General features: G+C 49.2%; 1 protein-coding gene across 1 annotated transcript; it reads right to left on the reverse strand.

Moving 5' to 3' along the window:
- Positions 1-3,305: 3,305 nt before the first annotated feature.
- On the reverse strand, positions 3,306-15,481 carry ARF3 (ARF GTPase 3). Its single transcript, XM_083599684.1, has 5 exons — positions 15,363-15,481; positions 11,409-11,619; positions 9,280-9,390; positions 7,591-7,715; positions 3,306-5,210 (listed from the first exon to the last, which is right to left on the reverse strand). The coding sequence occupies exons 2-5, from the start codon at positions 11,554-11,556 to the stop codon at positions 5,049-5,051; spliced, it is 546 nt and encodes a 181-aa protein (XP_083455810.1). The 5' UTR covers positions 11,557-11,619; positions 15,363-15,481; the 3' UTR covers positions 3,306-5,048.
- Between the last annotated feature and the right edge of the window lie 1,450 nt (positions 15,482-16,931).

Raw genomic sequence — 16,931 nt, forward strand, 5'->3', positions numbered from 1 at the left:
ACCCTCCTTGATCTTAAGGACCCTGACTGGGCTCTTGATCAACTGCCATCCATTGTGGTGCAGGGGGCTCCAAGAGGGTTCTCTCCTGGGGACACTGTGTACGTCCAAAACTATGGGCCCGGACAGGGTTGGGTCCCTGGTATCATTGCCCGCTGTACAGGTCTGGTTTCCTATGAGGTAGGGTTGGAGGGGGGACTGGTTTGGAAGAGACACCTCAACCAGATCAGAGCCAGGCACCTCCGAACATGGAACTTCAAGCGGAACCAGAGGACAGAGAAATGGGTACTTCGGGAGATTCTGTGCTCAGGCCAGGGTGGGAACCAGATGGGTTGCCGGTGACTGAGTTACCCCAGCAGGGCGACCTCAGACCAGAATCCTCAGTGGCTCCATCGGCAATGACCCCTTCGGAGCTGGCCTCGCTGACTGCCCCACTCAGCCAGTGGGTACTGGAGGAACCTCCTGGGTCACCCACTTGGGCACAGGAACTGCGACCATCCCAGTGAGGAAAAGGTCGGCATACCTTGATGACTATGTTTGTTCCTTTTGTTAGGAAGTTGGGGGGAGGAGTGTTATAACACATTTTATGTTACAACACATTTTATGTTACAAGGCGCGTTCTAACCAACCGTAGAAGCACTGGTAGATGAACATTCTAATGGCAAGTAAGCGCATGCTCTTTCAGCTGCCAACTGTCAATGGTCAGTTCATGCTTGGCATTATTATCGTGTTGTCCAGTCAGTTTGGTTCTTGTGTTCCTATGAGCGAGCTGTTGTCACTGACAAATATTGAATAACCTTAGTTGAGGAACTTATACTGCCTTGGGCTTTTGACTTTTCCCGAACATTTAACACAGTGCAATTTCTGTTGGAAAGTTGGGCCTAGAGATTCAGGGGTCTACAGACTTTTTAAAAAAAACTCATCAGGGCCATCTCTCTTTACAGCCACTCTGTATTATTCTCATCACATCTATTAAAGATTTGAGGTAAGGCACTTATGTAGAACAAGAGGGTCTGGGTAGGATTCTTAGACCCTGCTATGCGCTTTATCCCTTTCAGAGGAGGAAGCGGAACGGAGCCCAATCTGATGTCGTCAGGGTGGGCAATCTTCCCCCACCTTTTCTTGGATTAGCAACTAATGGGATTTAGCTGCTCATCCAATATCCCCCTTCAATACAGGAGCGGAGGGGGCTAAATGCCACTCCGGATTAAAAAATACACCCCTTCCTCCATAGAAAAGTGCAGCTCAGTTAAGCTGTTTCTAATTAAAGCCAGCCCCTACATGTCCATCACCCCTCCCTGAGCAAGCCACGGCGACCCCAGCCAAAAAGGAGGAGCTTCAGCCAGCATGGAGAGACTGTTCAGGGGGTCAGAGATGGAAGACACACTTCTTTTTCAGGCAACAGGTAGAAACACCACCCCTCTCCTGCTCTATGCTCACAGGCAGTTAAAAATGAACTAACCACCATTTGCAAAACGAAGAAGCCAATTTAGACCAAGTTAGAGCCTTGGGTCCATCTATCCAGTTTTGTCTACAATGACTGGCAGGGCATCTCCAGGACTTCAGACAGAGATGTCTCCCAACCCAACTGGAGACGAGGGGGATGGAATCTGGGACTTTGCAAGCAAAGCAGATGCTCAAATCATTGAGCCAAGGCTGTTCCTCACACTGTCAACCCCACGATCTGTCCTGAGAAGAGGGAGCAGGTGTATAGACGCCATTCCAAAGGGCAAACACCTTTTACGTATGCGCTTTTCGCTTCTCCTTAATTATTTTTTTTTTTAGCATTCTTCGCTCACAGAAAAAGATGTCCATTGTAACTCCTACACGATAGAATCATAAAACCGTCCAACCCCCTGCAACTAGATCATACAGGGCAGATGGCCATCCAACCTCTGCTTAAAAACCTCCAAGGAAGGAGTTTGTCACCTCTGGTGGGAGTCTGCTCCACTGTAAAACAGCTCTTTCTAACAGAAAGTTCTTCCTGATGTTTAGTCAGGATCTCCTTTCTCGTAACTTGAAGCCGTTATTTGTTTCCCACCCTCCAGAGCAGGAGAAAACAAGCTTGCTCCATCCACCACGTTAACAGCCTTTAAGGTAGCTGAAGATGGCTATCATATCTTCTCTCAGTTCCCAGCTCTCTCCACTGTTCCTCACAAGGCTTGGTTTCCAGACCCTTGATCATCTTGGTTGCCCTCATCCGTCACCTTCCAGCTTGTCAGTACCCTTCTTAAATTGTGGTGCCCAGTGTGGTGTCTGACCAAGGCAAAATACAGGAGGACATGAATCACTGTTCTGGCATGCCTCTGAGAGGAGCTATAGCTCAGTGGCAGAGGATGTATTTCTGGTTCAATCCCACCTAGCATCTCTGGGTAGGGATGGGAAAGACCCCTCCCTGCCTGAAAACACATTGCAAAGTAGGCACAGCAATGGAAGAGCCAGCTTCCTCTTCCTAGAATACGTAGGGGTGGGGAGGGGAGATGAGCAGCAGAGGTTATGACATCCACAATAAACCGTCCTTGTACCTTTGTGTCATTGACAGGCAGGGTACAAACGCATTAAACAGCTAGCTGTTGGCATCCGTCTGCTTCAAGAAACAATTGACTGCGTCTCCGGGAGCAAAGCCAAACCGCTGAATTAGCAGGACCATAGTGACCTCTCTGGGGAGCAAATCCGGCCAGTGTGTATGGAGGTCCTAGGCTGCCCAGACGACAAGACCCCTCTCTCGGACTCACTGATGTGGTCCAAAAGAAAGCAGAGCAAGATGTTTGGCACCAGCTTGGCTGCAGGAGCTGCTGGAAGGAGGCGTACAAGGTGCCATCCACTCTGGATTTGTGTAGAGTTTACTCTTTTGTCTTTTCTTCACCTGAAAATATCCCACAAGGCAGAGGAGGTTTAGGATAAGAGTTTTCCTTCTCCTAGACGGGTTATCTTTCTAGGCTGATGAGCCCCATCTGCCCCTAGCTTCCCTTTACAGCACATGCAGAAACTGCCTTCTTGACCATTCGACCCACTTTTGGTCTCATCCGCTCCATCCACTGCAGCCTGTCTTCACACGCAGGGTAAGTTCCTAACTCACAGAGGATTTGAGACCTAACAGCTACCTCTCACCTGGTTTAGCTGGGCAGTCAAAGTCATTCCCAGGGTTAGGCCACTGTCACAACGCCAAAAGCTTCTAAACGTACCTAATCCTCTTTGCACTTTGTGCGTGTGAAAACAGTCAAGAAAGGCAAGCTCATATTGAGAAAGCTGCAGAGAATATAAATCACCTGCCCCAAACCCACAAACACCAGACTAGAGCCAGCAGCTACATAAAACAAGTTTAATATCCAATGGGAGTGCACAGAGGTCGTGGTGCATCCAACTGTTCAGAGAGGGGGCGAGAAAATCACATATAGGGAGCCATGGCCCAGAGAATGAACAAATCAGAAGGGGGTGGGGAGAGGAGGAAACCACTTTACACCAAGCAAAGGGGGCTGAAGCTGGGTAGGGAGAAGAGAAAAAGAGGAATAAATACATATTTGCCAGGATGGGGGAAGGGAACACACAGTACCAACACTGTCCAGAGGCAGGGAGTGACCAGAAAGTTGCATGCAGTGACCTGGGTTTAACCCTAATACAATCATTATCCCCTAAAATTAAAAAGGGGGAAAAATACAACTCTTCCAACTTCCCCCATCATGGAAAAGGAATCTTGCAACAGAAGGAGTGTTTCGGAGGAAGGATGGAATGTTCTGTCCAACTGGGAGACATCCACGGAGTAAGCAGCAACATTACTAAAGAGCCAACTTTTTGAAGCTGCCAAGGGCCGGGGCAGGGGGCACCCTTGCACATGCGCATGCTCCCCTTGGCTGGAAAGAGCAGGCCAAACCAGGAAAAAATGTGCAGTTAGCATCTGCATGGGCAGCTTTACGATAGCATTGGTCCCAAATTTACTGCGGCAGCCTGCACCAATCACCACCAAGCCCTGGTCTGTTTTCCGGGAAGGGAGCAAAACAGTAAGGAATTGATGGGGCTCAGGAGAGGTGCATTATCAAGGGCTCCAGTGCCATTTGGTCTAAGAAGTTGGAGTGCAAATGATTCAAGTCCATCAGCAGCATTAAAAAAAAAAAAAACTAACCGTCCCGGGCCACTCATGAGGATGCTGTTAACAGGGCGACGGATTCGGGAAAGGAAGAGCAAGGAGGGCGTTCAGTATTGCTGCAATCTCAATTGTTGCCAGCAGGGGTCACTGCCCAACAAAAAATATATATACAGGGACAGAAAGAATACAATTGGGGGGTGGGGGACAGAATGAAGTAGTAGCATTGCTCTCCCTCCAGAACACTGCCCCAATCTGGGAAGAGAAGGAGAAAGGAGAAAGGGGCCTTTGATCACCTGCAGACCCATTTCCTAGAATGCCCCTTCCTTGCACTAATCAGTCTCTGTTCCCTCCCCCCCTCCCCGCACATATTGCAGATATATATACACACACACACACTCACACACACATCCTTTTTAAGTCCCCGGCTTCACCACCTAGGTCCCTTCGCTGCAACCCAAAGTGCAGCACACAAAAGCAAGAAAGCAGCAGCTGCCACTGAGTATTGGTCACCTCCGGTCAAAAAAAAAAGAGAGAGAACCAAGCTTCACAGACCACCAAGAAAATACAAAACTGACCAACAAAATAGAAAGGGAAACAAAAGAGAGAGAAAAAGAAAGGCCACAGAATCGGCACCCAAACCCCCCACTTGCCCCAACCCTCCCACCACACCCATATATTTTATTATCTCTATATATATATTTATCACACACACACGCGCACACACAGAGACCGTGCAAAAAATCCTGGCAGAGCCAGAATATGAGAAAAAGAGAGAGAGAAACCAAAAGTTAACCCCAACCCCCCCCTACCCACCCCAACCCCCACAGCAACTGGTGCCGGCAAGGAAAAGCAAACCCAATCGGGGAAAGGAAGTTGGGGAAGGGGAGAGGGGGGTTGGGGAAGGGGGGAATCAACCCATAATGGAACCAACAAGTGAGGGGGCTTAGCCCCACCACCACCCCTGCACTCATTTCTTGTTCTTCAGCTGGTTGGCCAGCCAATCCAAGCCCTCGTAGAGACCGTCTCCGCTGGTGGCACAAGTGGCCTGGATGTACCAGTTGCGATGGCGCAGCGAATGCAGGCCCAGCTTGTCCGTGATTTCTGCCGCGTTCATGGCGTTGGGGAGGTCCTGGGTGGAGAAGAGGAGGCAGAAAAAGACCAGAGAGTTCAACTACCCAAGAAGAAAGGCGGGGAGAGGAGAAAGAGGAAGCCAGCCTCAAAGAGGCATCCTCAAAAATCAATTTAGGACCCAATGTGGATTTGAGTCAGTGGCAACTGACCCAGTGGCGTTGAGGTGGCGGGAGCATTTCCAGATATTACAGCCCTGGTAAGTGTCCATTTTTGCTAGAGGCACCATCTAGCTGCCCCTTCCTTCCTTCTTCAAGCCTCCTACGATTTGCTGCTAGCTCTTCCCACAGAAGCCAGACTCCATACAGGAAGAGCTTAAAATGCCTGCCTGGCGATGAAGCCCTCCCCACCCACCCACTTTTCAGATTTCACCAAGTGTTGCCCACGGGTTCTGCCTGCTCTGCAGTAACAAGTATGTACCTAAGTTAGTAAACTGGCTACCAAGGTAGCAGTGGCGTAGCGTGGGGGTGCAGGGGGGGCCGGCCGCACCGGGCGCAACATCTGGGGGTTAGGGGGCGCAAATCCACGGGTTAGGGGGCGCAAATTACTTGCCTTGCCCCGGGTGCTGACAACCCATGCTACGCCACTGCAAGGTAGTCAAATTGAAACAGATGCCACCCCTGCCTGCTCCTGTAGAAAACCTCTGCTGCCATCTGCCAATGGCCTCCTCCACATGAGGCAGGTTGGTGACCAGAGGGAATATCTTATTAGTTGTGGTTCCCCATCTCTGGAACTCTTACCCCACAGAGGCTTGCCTAGTTATCTTTTACATCCTATTTTACTCTCCCAAACTTTTGAAAAGTGTTATAAGGACATTTACAAGCAAGTTTGATGTTTTTAAATGTTGCTTTAAATCGTATCAATATTATTCTCTTGTTTACTTGGAAAACCCACCTGAAAACTAAGATTGAAGGGTGGCATATAATTGCTTTTAAGTACTATTTTGCACAGTTCATTCTGCTATTCACAGGGAGGAACAAGTGGAGTTGCTTCACAGAGGAACTGATGCATCAGTCAAAAGGAACTCTTACTGAACAACTCCTTTGGACTCCTTTGATGTAACCAGGCCGGGCCCACACACTTCCTAGTCCATTATTGCAATCCAAAGGGCTAGAAATTCGCTTTGGACACACAAAAATCCAGGAGCTGGGGTTCTTAGGAAACAGAATTCAAAACCCATACCACTATCTTACGTGCACTCCCACAGAATCACAGTGCACACACAGCCTTGAATTATCCATGTACTTATTTTTGCAGCCACAAAAGCACATGATTTGTTTTGCTCAGTCCTGCACCCAACAATAGCCCCTCATCTGCACAGAATGCACATGGGCAAAAGCAGCAACTGCGCTTTCCTTCTGAACAGCTATTGTGAGGAGCTGCATGGAATCCTACAACCAAAGTTTCTTACTATGGAAGAGGCTCAACAGCATGGCAGTATACACCTTCCCACACACCCCAGTTTGTAGTTTCAGTGCTGCTCCACACCATGTATGATGCAGGTGTCCGTTTGTCCCAATGGCCCACGGGGAAATCTTAGCCACCTAAAGAGAAGCCAGCATGTTTCACAGAGTCCTTCTTGAGATTATACAGGTTCATGGCTGGGTTTTCAGCCAAAGGCTCCAAATTTCACTAGAGAACCGGTGTCCCTCCAACTGTTTTTGAGACTCTGAACTCCCATTAGTTCCAGCCAGCCTGAGAGAATAACACCCAGGAATAATAGGAGTTAGTAGTCCAACAAACATCTGCAGTCACAGGTTTTGCACCTCCGTCCCAGAGGTGGAGTGGGCAGACTTCAGACATGTCAAATCTCCTTCATTTTTTAAAATAGAACTTGAAGATCTACTACCGTGAGACAGGTACAAGAGACGAACAGTTATAATTAAAGAACAGAGTGCCTCTGAGCACATGCAGAGCCTAGGAATTTGCTTTCAACACAAGAGATGAAACGAGTCCACAGTTCTTTCATACAAATGCCTGGTTAGTTTCATTTCAGCAGCTGACTGGAGGGGGGACGGGACAGGGGACAACGGGATGGACAATTTTGTTAGTGATATTGTTAAAAACACTGAGAGTTAGAAACTCTTGCCAATCTCATGCAAAGGTATTTACTTGTAAATCTTGCTTCTGCCTGCCTCTGCCCTACAGCATGGGTCAGTAGCACTTTGTTACTGCACTCCCAAGACAGTCAAACGCAGTCTGCCAGCAGGCCAATATGTTACCGTGCATTCCTCGTCAAATCGCAGTGCTAGAGGCATGTTTGCTTACCAGAGGCAGGCAGGCACAGAGACCTAGATCAGATCAGCCCATCAAAGTGGCCTAACTGACTCCCCACCAATCTCCGATGCTCTGGAGCACCCCACCTCTCACTCTGGACCAACCTGTTTGTTAGCAAAGACAAGGAGAACAGCATCTCGCAGTTCATCCTCTGCCAGCATCCGCATCAGCTCCTCACGTGCCTCGTTCACCCGCTCCCGATCATTGCTGTCCACCACAAAGATCAGACCTGAAAGCAAGAAAGGCTGAGGATGAAGGGACACAAGGTATATGAGAGAGACAGACAGACATCTTGCAAGCAAAGTATGAGGATGTGGAGTGGAAATGGGATTAAAGAACGTGAGACCAGCGGGTATAGGGAGGTATACAAATTTAATTAATAATAATAATAATAATAATAATAATAATAATAATAATAAATAAAAAAGAATTAACATGTGAGGAACTCTGGAGACTACAAAGGGCAGGCCAGCTGCTCAATAGATCTAACCATCTGGAAAGGCAGAAGTGAGGATGCAAGCCAGTCCTCAACCCCATTTTTTTCAAGAGAAGATGGGAGAAAAAGGTTACCCAATGGAAACTCACAGCCCTTCCTCTCAAGGAGAAGTGAAGTCTCTTAGAAAAATCTCAGGCTTTGAGTGGCCTTCGCAACCACACAGCCTGATCAGCAACTCTGTGAGGCCTTTTCTCTATGTTTTGTTGTTGTTGTTTTTTACTCCCTGCCCTACCAACACATACACACAAAGAAATGGAGGGATGGGCTTGTTTTCAAACTTGAAAGATAAAATTCATGTCCTGAATGAGCACTCCAGGGGCATTGTCTGACTAAAAACAAGAAGCACACGTTAAACTAAGGCCAATTAAACCCACCACCCCTTCAGGAAGGCCTCCCACGCATGATGCTGAAGCTCAGGGAAACAGAGGCTGCCTGACAGCTACAGAATCTTGATTGTATGGTCCCAGAGTCATCCTACAATGCCAGCACTGCAGGGCTGAAATTCATCCGGTGTCATGCTGTCCAGCTCCACCCCAGGCCACATTCACACTGTACATTCAAAGCACTATGTTAGCGCTTTGAAAAGCCATGACATCCCCCAAGGAATTCTGGGAGCTGCAATTTGTTAAGGATGCTGCGAGTTCTTAGGAGACCCTAAAAAGTACAATTCCTTGAGTCCCATGTGAATTGTGTCTAGCTGTTAACCAGAAGGTTGGTGGTTTGGGTCCACTCAGAGACTGCTTGGGACAGGGGGTTGAACTAGATGATCCTTGGGGTCCCTTCCAACTCTACAATTCTATGTTCTCTGGAAACTGCAGCTTTAGGACGTGAATAGGGATCTCCTAACAACTCTCAGGCACCCTCAACAAACGACAGCTCTCAGCATTCAATAGAGCTCAAAATAAACAATTGCAAGTGGCAAGGGACCCCAATCTCAACTAAAGCATGCAGGACAGATGGCCGCCCAACCTCTGCTGAAAAACCTCCAAGGAAGGACATACCACTCCCTCCCAAGGGAAGTTCTCAGCCACACAGTCCTGCTGACCCTTTGCTTGCAAGTCACTTTGTTTCTCTTTGGACTTGTGAGATCCACACCTCAGAGAGGCACCTGCTCCTGTTTAAACATCCTGGGATAAGAGCAACAAAGCACTCTGGCCAAGTTACCTCAAGTCAACAAATCAGGGGTTTAACTGAGTCCGGGGTTGCTTTGCCCAAGACATCCCAAGGGTGAAAACAAGCCCAGAGCCACGGCAACCTGGAAGGTGATGGGGAGAGAGGAGCTTGGTAAATCCCATACCTTGGGTGTTTTGGAAGTAGTGCCGCCACAAGGGCCGTATCTTGTCCTGGCCACCAACATCCCACACGGTGAAGCTGATGTTCTTGTACTCCACCGTCTCCACGTTGAACCCTGAAGAAGAGCAGCAGGTTAAGAACCAAGTTTAGCACAACAGGGGACTCAGCCCTCCCTCTGAGCTAGAGACAACCACGCATTCCACATTTAAAGACAAAACACCAAGTATTAGCACGATTTTGCATAGGCCCCAGAATTGGCAGGCAAGCCTGTCTTGCTTCCAGTTCTAGTTCAGACTTCAGATGGCAGGTTCCTTGCTTGACAACAGAAAGGCAACAAGTGTGGCCATTAGAGGTTGCCATAAACTGAGGCTATATGCTGCTGCATGCTTCAACTACTTTTTGGTTCTCATTTTATGCATTGGTAATGCCAGAGAGGGATATTCTAAATGTTTTAAATTGTACTTTGGGAACTGCCCTGAAATCTACGGATGGAGGATGGTATACAAATTTAGTAATAATAAAACCAACAAATAATTTGGCAAAATTAAATCAAAAAGGGATCTTAGTTTGCTCTTCAAGCTTCACCAGTAAGATGCGTTCACCAGTGAGTATGTTACCATGAAGAAGATTAAGCACTTGTTGACCAAACTGACTTGTTTCCATGTAGAACCTTAGCTACAGTCCAAAAGTGGGTTCCACAGGGTTGTATCCAGTGAAGTCACTGCACACACAGAACTTCTGCTTGTCCCACTCCTCTCTCTGTGTGCCCCCCACATAATCCCAAAATCTGTCCTGGGGTCCGTATGTCCTTCCAAAAAGCTCCTCTGGAGCAGAGTGGGGGCAGGTATCTGGGGGGGGGCACGCACACAGGGGACAAGAGGAAGTGGAAGTTCTTTAGTGTGAACAAGAGCCATTCTGCTCATGTAATTACCTTGTTGAATTTAACCCATGGGCTCCAATGTGACTAACTCTTTAAAATATTCTGAATAATGAGTCACCCTTTCCAACATAGCTGGATAAAAATCAGATGGTGCAATCCAGGGAGCGCTAGTGCTCCACAATCTGTTTCCTTCCACAGCACAGGCACCGCTGATGAATGGAGGTTGCGCAGCAACAGCGCATAACCAATTGCACTCGTAATGGCCTCACAGAGGGGTCCCCACCCCAATTTTCCTTGTTTCTGAGCCATTAACAACAATGCTATAAATGTTTCCAAACTTCCCTTTCAAATCCATAAAACCAGCCATGGTTTTGTTTTTTGTTTTTTTGTTTTGGTTAAAGGTTGAGGAAAGAGCAAACCAGCCAGTCCTGTTGTGATCCCGAGATTACAGTAACATATCAGAGGCATAATTCATAGCTGAAATGGAATTTCTACATTTGAGGAGGAAGGTACCTCTGGAAACCAGCCGCTGGGGGAAGGTTGTTCTCCTCCTCATGCTCTGGCCAGACATTAGGCTGGCCAGCCACTGGTGGACCAGAGAGACCCTCGGTCTATCTGGGCTCTTCTTAAGTTCCCGCGGCTCCAATGTGCTTTGAGATAAATGTGCTTTTGAGAAGTGCAGAAGCAACAGCCACCTCTGCTTAAAGCCTGCCAGCCCACTCAATGCCACCCCAGGAACTGAGTGAGCTGGCAAGATTCTTGTTCCTGACCAGGAACAAGACCCTCAACTGCTAGGGAGACCCTGCCCCAGTGAGGTGCCTTTCCAAAGCTGGAGATGGAAGCTTGGAACGCCAATAATCAATCAAATTTGGGCAAATTGCTGGCATGGCAGGCAGGGTTCCGTGTGCCATGTGCATGTTTACGAGTTCTCCTCTGGATCTAGCGGCTCCTAGTTCTGTGAGTCACCCTAATTAAGCCTGCTGTGTGCTCCGTCAGGGAGGGAACGGACTAGTATAAATGACAGAGAAATTGCTTTAACTTAGCAGACACCCCTCAGCACACCGCTTTCATAGGACTGGGACTCAATCCCAGGGGCAGTAGGGAAGACGGGATGCAATGGGTCCCATGGGGGAGTAAGGTGCTTGCTGATACTGCTGTCCTGAAGTTACATCCTGTGGTCTGGCTGCAATTCAACCCTTGGAAAAGGAAGGGGGCGGGAAGCAGTTCCCCATGCTTAAGGCAAGAGACTGTACCGATAGTAGGGATGGTGGTGACGATCTCTCCCAGCTTGAGCTTGTAGAGGATGGTGGTCTTCCCAGCAGCGTCCAAACCCACCATGAGGATGCGCATTTCCTTCTTGCCAATCAGGCTCTTGAGCAGGTTTCCAAATATGTTCCCCATGGCGGCAGGTTCAACAGTGCAGGACTTGGCTTCTTCTGTCCAGTCGGTGTCAAAGGACAAGTCCTGCGACAATGGAGAAAGGCTATTAGTTGGAGGAATGGCAGCTCCCAGTAACAACAACCAGAACAATGCTCTTGAGACTTGCCCATCATGGATTTCCAGTCTCCCCAAAACTGGAGCCTGTCAGATGTTGCTAGACTCCCAACTCCTACCATCATCGCTAGCCAGCATGGCCAATGGTCAGGGTTGATGGGAGCTGGAGGGCACCAAGCTGGAGAAGACTGGACTAGCAGGTCCTACAAGAAGAGATAAGCCTGAAGCAGTATGATGAGTTTTGCACCTTCCTTTAAGGCTGAGCTCACACACGCAAGCATAGAACACCTGGCCACACATTCAGCAGCCAACTGTTAAGAGTATATAACTTGTGGCTCTCCAGATGCTGTTGGACTCCAACTCCCATCAGTCCCAGCAGACATGACCAATAGCCAGGGATTACAGGAGTTGTAGTCCAGTAACATTTGGAGGGTTACAATTTCCTTACCCCCTGCAAGAAACACAGACTCCACAGGAAGTGTGGAGAAGATAGTGAAGTTCTTCCTGTGGTATTGAATCTGCCTGTAGGTTATTCACAAGCGCAGGGTAATTTGATGCGTGGATCTAAGACTCCATTGGAAACCTCTTTCGAATGGAATCTTCTTTCAAGCAGGAGGAAGGCTTTGCTGAACTGAAAGCCACACCTTCTGCAACTTAAGCCAGCCCTACAAATGAATATCACAAAAGTTAATAACTGGCTACAACATTTTCACACAGCCCACCCACAAAATTTTGTTTTTCATTTGTAACACTGCAACTGCCTGAAAGGATATGATGCCAATTCTTTTTCTCTTCATCAAGACCCGGCTGGTCTTCTGGAGGCAATGCTTGCTTACCAGGAGGCAAATGGCTCTTCAAAAGCCCTCCCGTTGATCGTAATGCAAAATTATTCCCGCCTGAAGATCCTTCATGCAGGCTAAACAAAGACCCACTCTGGTCACAACCAGACCATACATTCAAAGCACACAGCTTCCCAAAAAGAATCCTGGGAATCAAAGTTTACCAAAGCCCCTCACAAAGCTACAATTCCCAGCACCCTTAACAAACAACAGTTCCCATGATTCTTTATTGCGGGGGGAGGGGGAAGAGTCATGTGCTTTAAATGCATAGTGTGGATGTAACCATAATCTTCTCTTACCTTTTCAATGAGCCCCATCCATTTCTACCCCTGAAGCTCACAACTTATAACCAACTCGACGAATCCCACAAACATACAAACAGCAATGTGTGATGGGGCTCCCCCATATCTTAAAAGAAAAGTATCATTTCATAAAATTTGTCACACAATAAACGGATACTATAAAAGGCAAACTGGGCAGTTTTGAAGTTGCAATTGTCATCTATCCCTAAGCAACCCCAACAAACCAAGGGCTCCATTTTATATGTAAACAGGGGGTGGGTGTTTAAAACCAGAAGCTTAAACACAAGGCCATACAAAATTCAAACCCAATTAATTTTGAGCCTCGTGAAGTTTTCCAGTTGAAAAACATCAAGAAAGCAGAAATGCTACACATCCTCAACCCCCTATATTGTTGAACAAGCATGTTATGAACAATTAGTTCCTCTACGCAGAAGAATCACATTATTCGAACACCACCTGAACTTCTAGAAAATTCAGATAAGCATGAGCACCCCAAGATTCTGATCAGATTATTCCTGATCATATCTTGTACCCCTACAGTTGTGTTACTTTCCTCCAGAAATTTCTCAGTTTTCCCCCCAATGAAGTTCAAGCCCCTACAGTTTAGAAAAGAGATGGCTTGACCAAGGTGACTCAATGCAACTGGTCCAGCCCCAGAACCCCAGTTGCCAAACTAGAAACTAAAGACAACTGTGGCCATAGGTAACAAGACAAATAAGGCGTTATGACTCTGCATGAAAAGGCTTTTGTTTTATGAACCTTTAAGGAATGCAGGCTACTTGAGACAACAGCATTTGAGTACGAAATTTGTTTCCCAAGCCCTAACCATGATTCTTACAAGTTGTGGAAGAGGACAAAGTGTGGAAGTAAGGCAGGCTCTATATCATCAGGCAAAGGCTGAGGAGGGGGATAAAAACTATCAAGCGCCCCCAAAATTTCTGAAGTTGAATAACGTGGGATGGGATCAAGGCACTCACACCTCTTTTCTTCACCAAGTACATGAGTTGCTATCGTGTAACAAAACGGATGAGTAGAAGCAAGCATAGCTAGTTTAAGACTAGGGACTACAACTCCCAGCATGCCTTAGAAGGTGGAGGTATGCAGTTCAGCAAGATGGGAAGTGCTTCAACATCAGATGATGTGGCTATGTTTGGGGAAGAGTGCAATGCCTTCTAACCTGGGTAAATGGCTTATTGCTGCTGCTGCTGCTGCCCAGAAATCACCTAAATTCCAGCGTCCCTATAAGGAAAGCTACATTTGGTGAGTGAAGGATCCCAAGCAGGATGGGGAACAGTATCCTGATTGAGAGCTAGCGTTGGGGGCAGGGTGGGATCAGCATACCAGTGTCAGCGGAGACCTATAAGGGATCCTTTCTCCTGCGTCACAATAATGAAAGGCAAAACAGAGGGAGGGGGGAAAGAGAGCACACGTGCCAGGCACTGCCCGTCACATAAACCGAGCCACATATGACAGCATTCATCATTGCTAGACAGCTCGGTCGGAAGCCACATCCACGGAGTCAACAAACTGACCCCCACAATTTGCCTTGCTATTGCCCTTGCCATGAGACTGGATGGTCTGTTTCAGGCTTTGGCCAAACACAGCCTTGGCCCAACCGACTGTGATCTGCTTCTTTTCCAAAATAAATAAATAAAAAATATCCAGGTGTCTTGTCCCTTGATTTAACCAGGAAGCTTTGTGCGTGGGAAGGCGCTGACACATCCCAGAATCCCGCTTCTGCCGGGTGCTACTGGCGCCCCCTTCAGCAGAGAAACAGTAACTGCATCTCCCACAGCAGCTTCTCAAGGCCCAGGTGGCCTCGCAGGCCCGACGAGCAGGATGCCCCAGGCCAGGTGTCACTTGCGGGGCGAGCCCACGAGAGCGCGCGGCCTCGCTCCGTGGCAAGCCCCCGTTCCGAAGCCTTCCTCTCCGGCGCTCAGGAGAGAAGGCACGACGCCTGTCCTCGCCGCCGCCGCCGCCGCCGCGGCCACCCACTCGAGTGCCAGCTACCCACCCACGCGCGCGCGCGCGCGCCGCCTGGCAAGCGCACGCCCGCAGCCCGCGGCTCTCCCCGGCACCCCCAGCCCTGAGCTGCCACCGGGCCTCGCCCGCCGGGCGCCGCCTGATGCCCCCACCCCCGCCCGCCCCCCGCAGCGCAAGGAGCCAGCCAGACACCCCCACATCGCCACGCGCGCGCTCTCGGGCCGCGGGGCTGCACGCTACCCGGCACTCCCCCCCTCCAACCCCCGCACCCCGCTTAAATATTGCAACACCCCCTCAGAAAAACACCACCACCACCCGCGCCATCTAACTTTGCCGTCCCTGCCCTTCCCTCCAACCGGGGAAAAGCGGGGGGGGTGAGGAGGGGGGAAGAAGCGTCTCCCGGAGACCCCCCCCCTTTCCTGGGAAACGCGCCCCCCCCCGCTGCCGCAATGGCCCTTCGCGCCCCCAGCCGGCCTCCGCCTGTCGCCCGCGCCTGCAGTGAGGGCTCCGCCGCCCGCTTCCCGCCGGCCCTCGGCTCCCCTCCTCCCGGCCCGCCCGCCCGCCCGGCGAACGGGGCCCGGGCGCCCACCTGCTCCTGCTCCTGCGCGCGCCTCCGCCTCCTGCTGCCCAGCTGACTCTGCACTCCCAGCCCCGCTTGCCAGCCGGAAGCAGCGAGCAGGCAGGCCCGTGGACACGACGCTCTCGCGAGAACGCTCCATTCCCCCCCCCCCCCGCTACACACACACACACTCGCAAACCTGGGGGCGGCGAGTCTCGCGAGATGCCCCGCGCCACCGTCTCCATGGTAGCAGCTGCGGCGGTGCAGGTGGGCAGGGCGGGGGAAGCGGCTCCTGGGCTGCCGAGTTGGAAGGGACCCCGAGGGTCATCTAGTCCAGCCCCCTGCAATGCAGGAATCTTTCGTCCAACGTGGGGCTCGAACCCAGAACCCTGAGATTCAGAGTCTCGTGCGGTATTGACTGAGCTATCAGCACTCACCCCCCCTTCCTGAGAGAGCCAGCACCTTTTGTAGGTGTCTCGTTCGTCTCAACTGGGGTGCAAGATGATTTGCCGGAGGATCATGGCTGCATTTGGGAATGCACCGGTTTTCATGTTACGTCCCAGATTATGAAGCACAGTCAGGGCCAGCCTGCAGCAGGAAACGGGGTGAAGGAATGGGGCTTAGAGAAGCACAAAGACAGACTATACAAGTGTGCAGGTACAATTTAAATATAAATACACATGATCCACAGTTTTTAGTGTATTGATCTGATATTATAACTTTTTAATACATTTGGTTTGGCAATGAAGGACCAACTCTGGTTTGAAATATACTGGGTTTAGCAGTCATTAAATAAGGGGGGAGAGAGGTTCCTTTTGTGGATCAGGAATTGGTTAAGTGGTGGGAAGCAGAGAGTAGGAAATAAATGGACAGTCACCAAATGGAGAGCTGTAGAAAGCAGAGTCCCTCAAGGACTGATACTGGGACCTGTGCTTTTAACTTGTTCATAAACGAGCTAGAATTGGGATGAACAGTGACATGGCCAGGTTTGCTGATATATTAAATTGTTCAGGGCCAAACAAAAAATGTGAAGAGTTCCAGAAGGACCTCTCCAAACTGAGTGGATGGGTGGCAAAATGGCAAATGTAATTCAATGTAAGCAAGTATAAAGTATTTTGGGGGCATGTTGGGGCAAAAAACCTTAATATGCTCATGGAGTTTGAACTGGCTGTGTCTGACTGGGAACACAACCTTTGAGTCAATGAAGATGTTGACCCAATGATTATACAAATCAATGGGGCAGCCACATTTGGAATATACAGTGGTACCTCTAGTTAGAAACTTAATTTGTTCCGGAGGTCTGCGTTTTAACTCGAGGTGCCACTGTAGTGTACAGTTCTGGTTGCCTCACCTCAAGAAGGATATTGTAAGATGGAAGAGGTTCACCAAAGGGCAACCAAGATGATCAAGGGGATGGAAGAACCCTATGAGGAAAGGCTGGAGCATTTGGGACTTTTCTTTTTTAGAGAAAAGTTGAGAAAGAGGTAACATGATCGAGGTTTATAAAATTATGTATGACATGAAGAAAACAGAGGAGAGTTGTTTTTTCCACTCATAACTCTGGAACTCATGGACATCCCAATGAAGCTGAATGTTGCA

This window comes from Podarcis filfolensis, assembly GCF_964270895.1.
Source record: "Podarcis filfolensis genome assembly, chromosome: 2".
NCBI lineage: Eukaryota > Metazoa > Chordata > Lepidosauria > Squamata > Lacertidae > Podarcis > Podarcis filfolensis.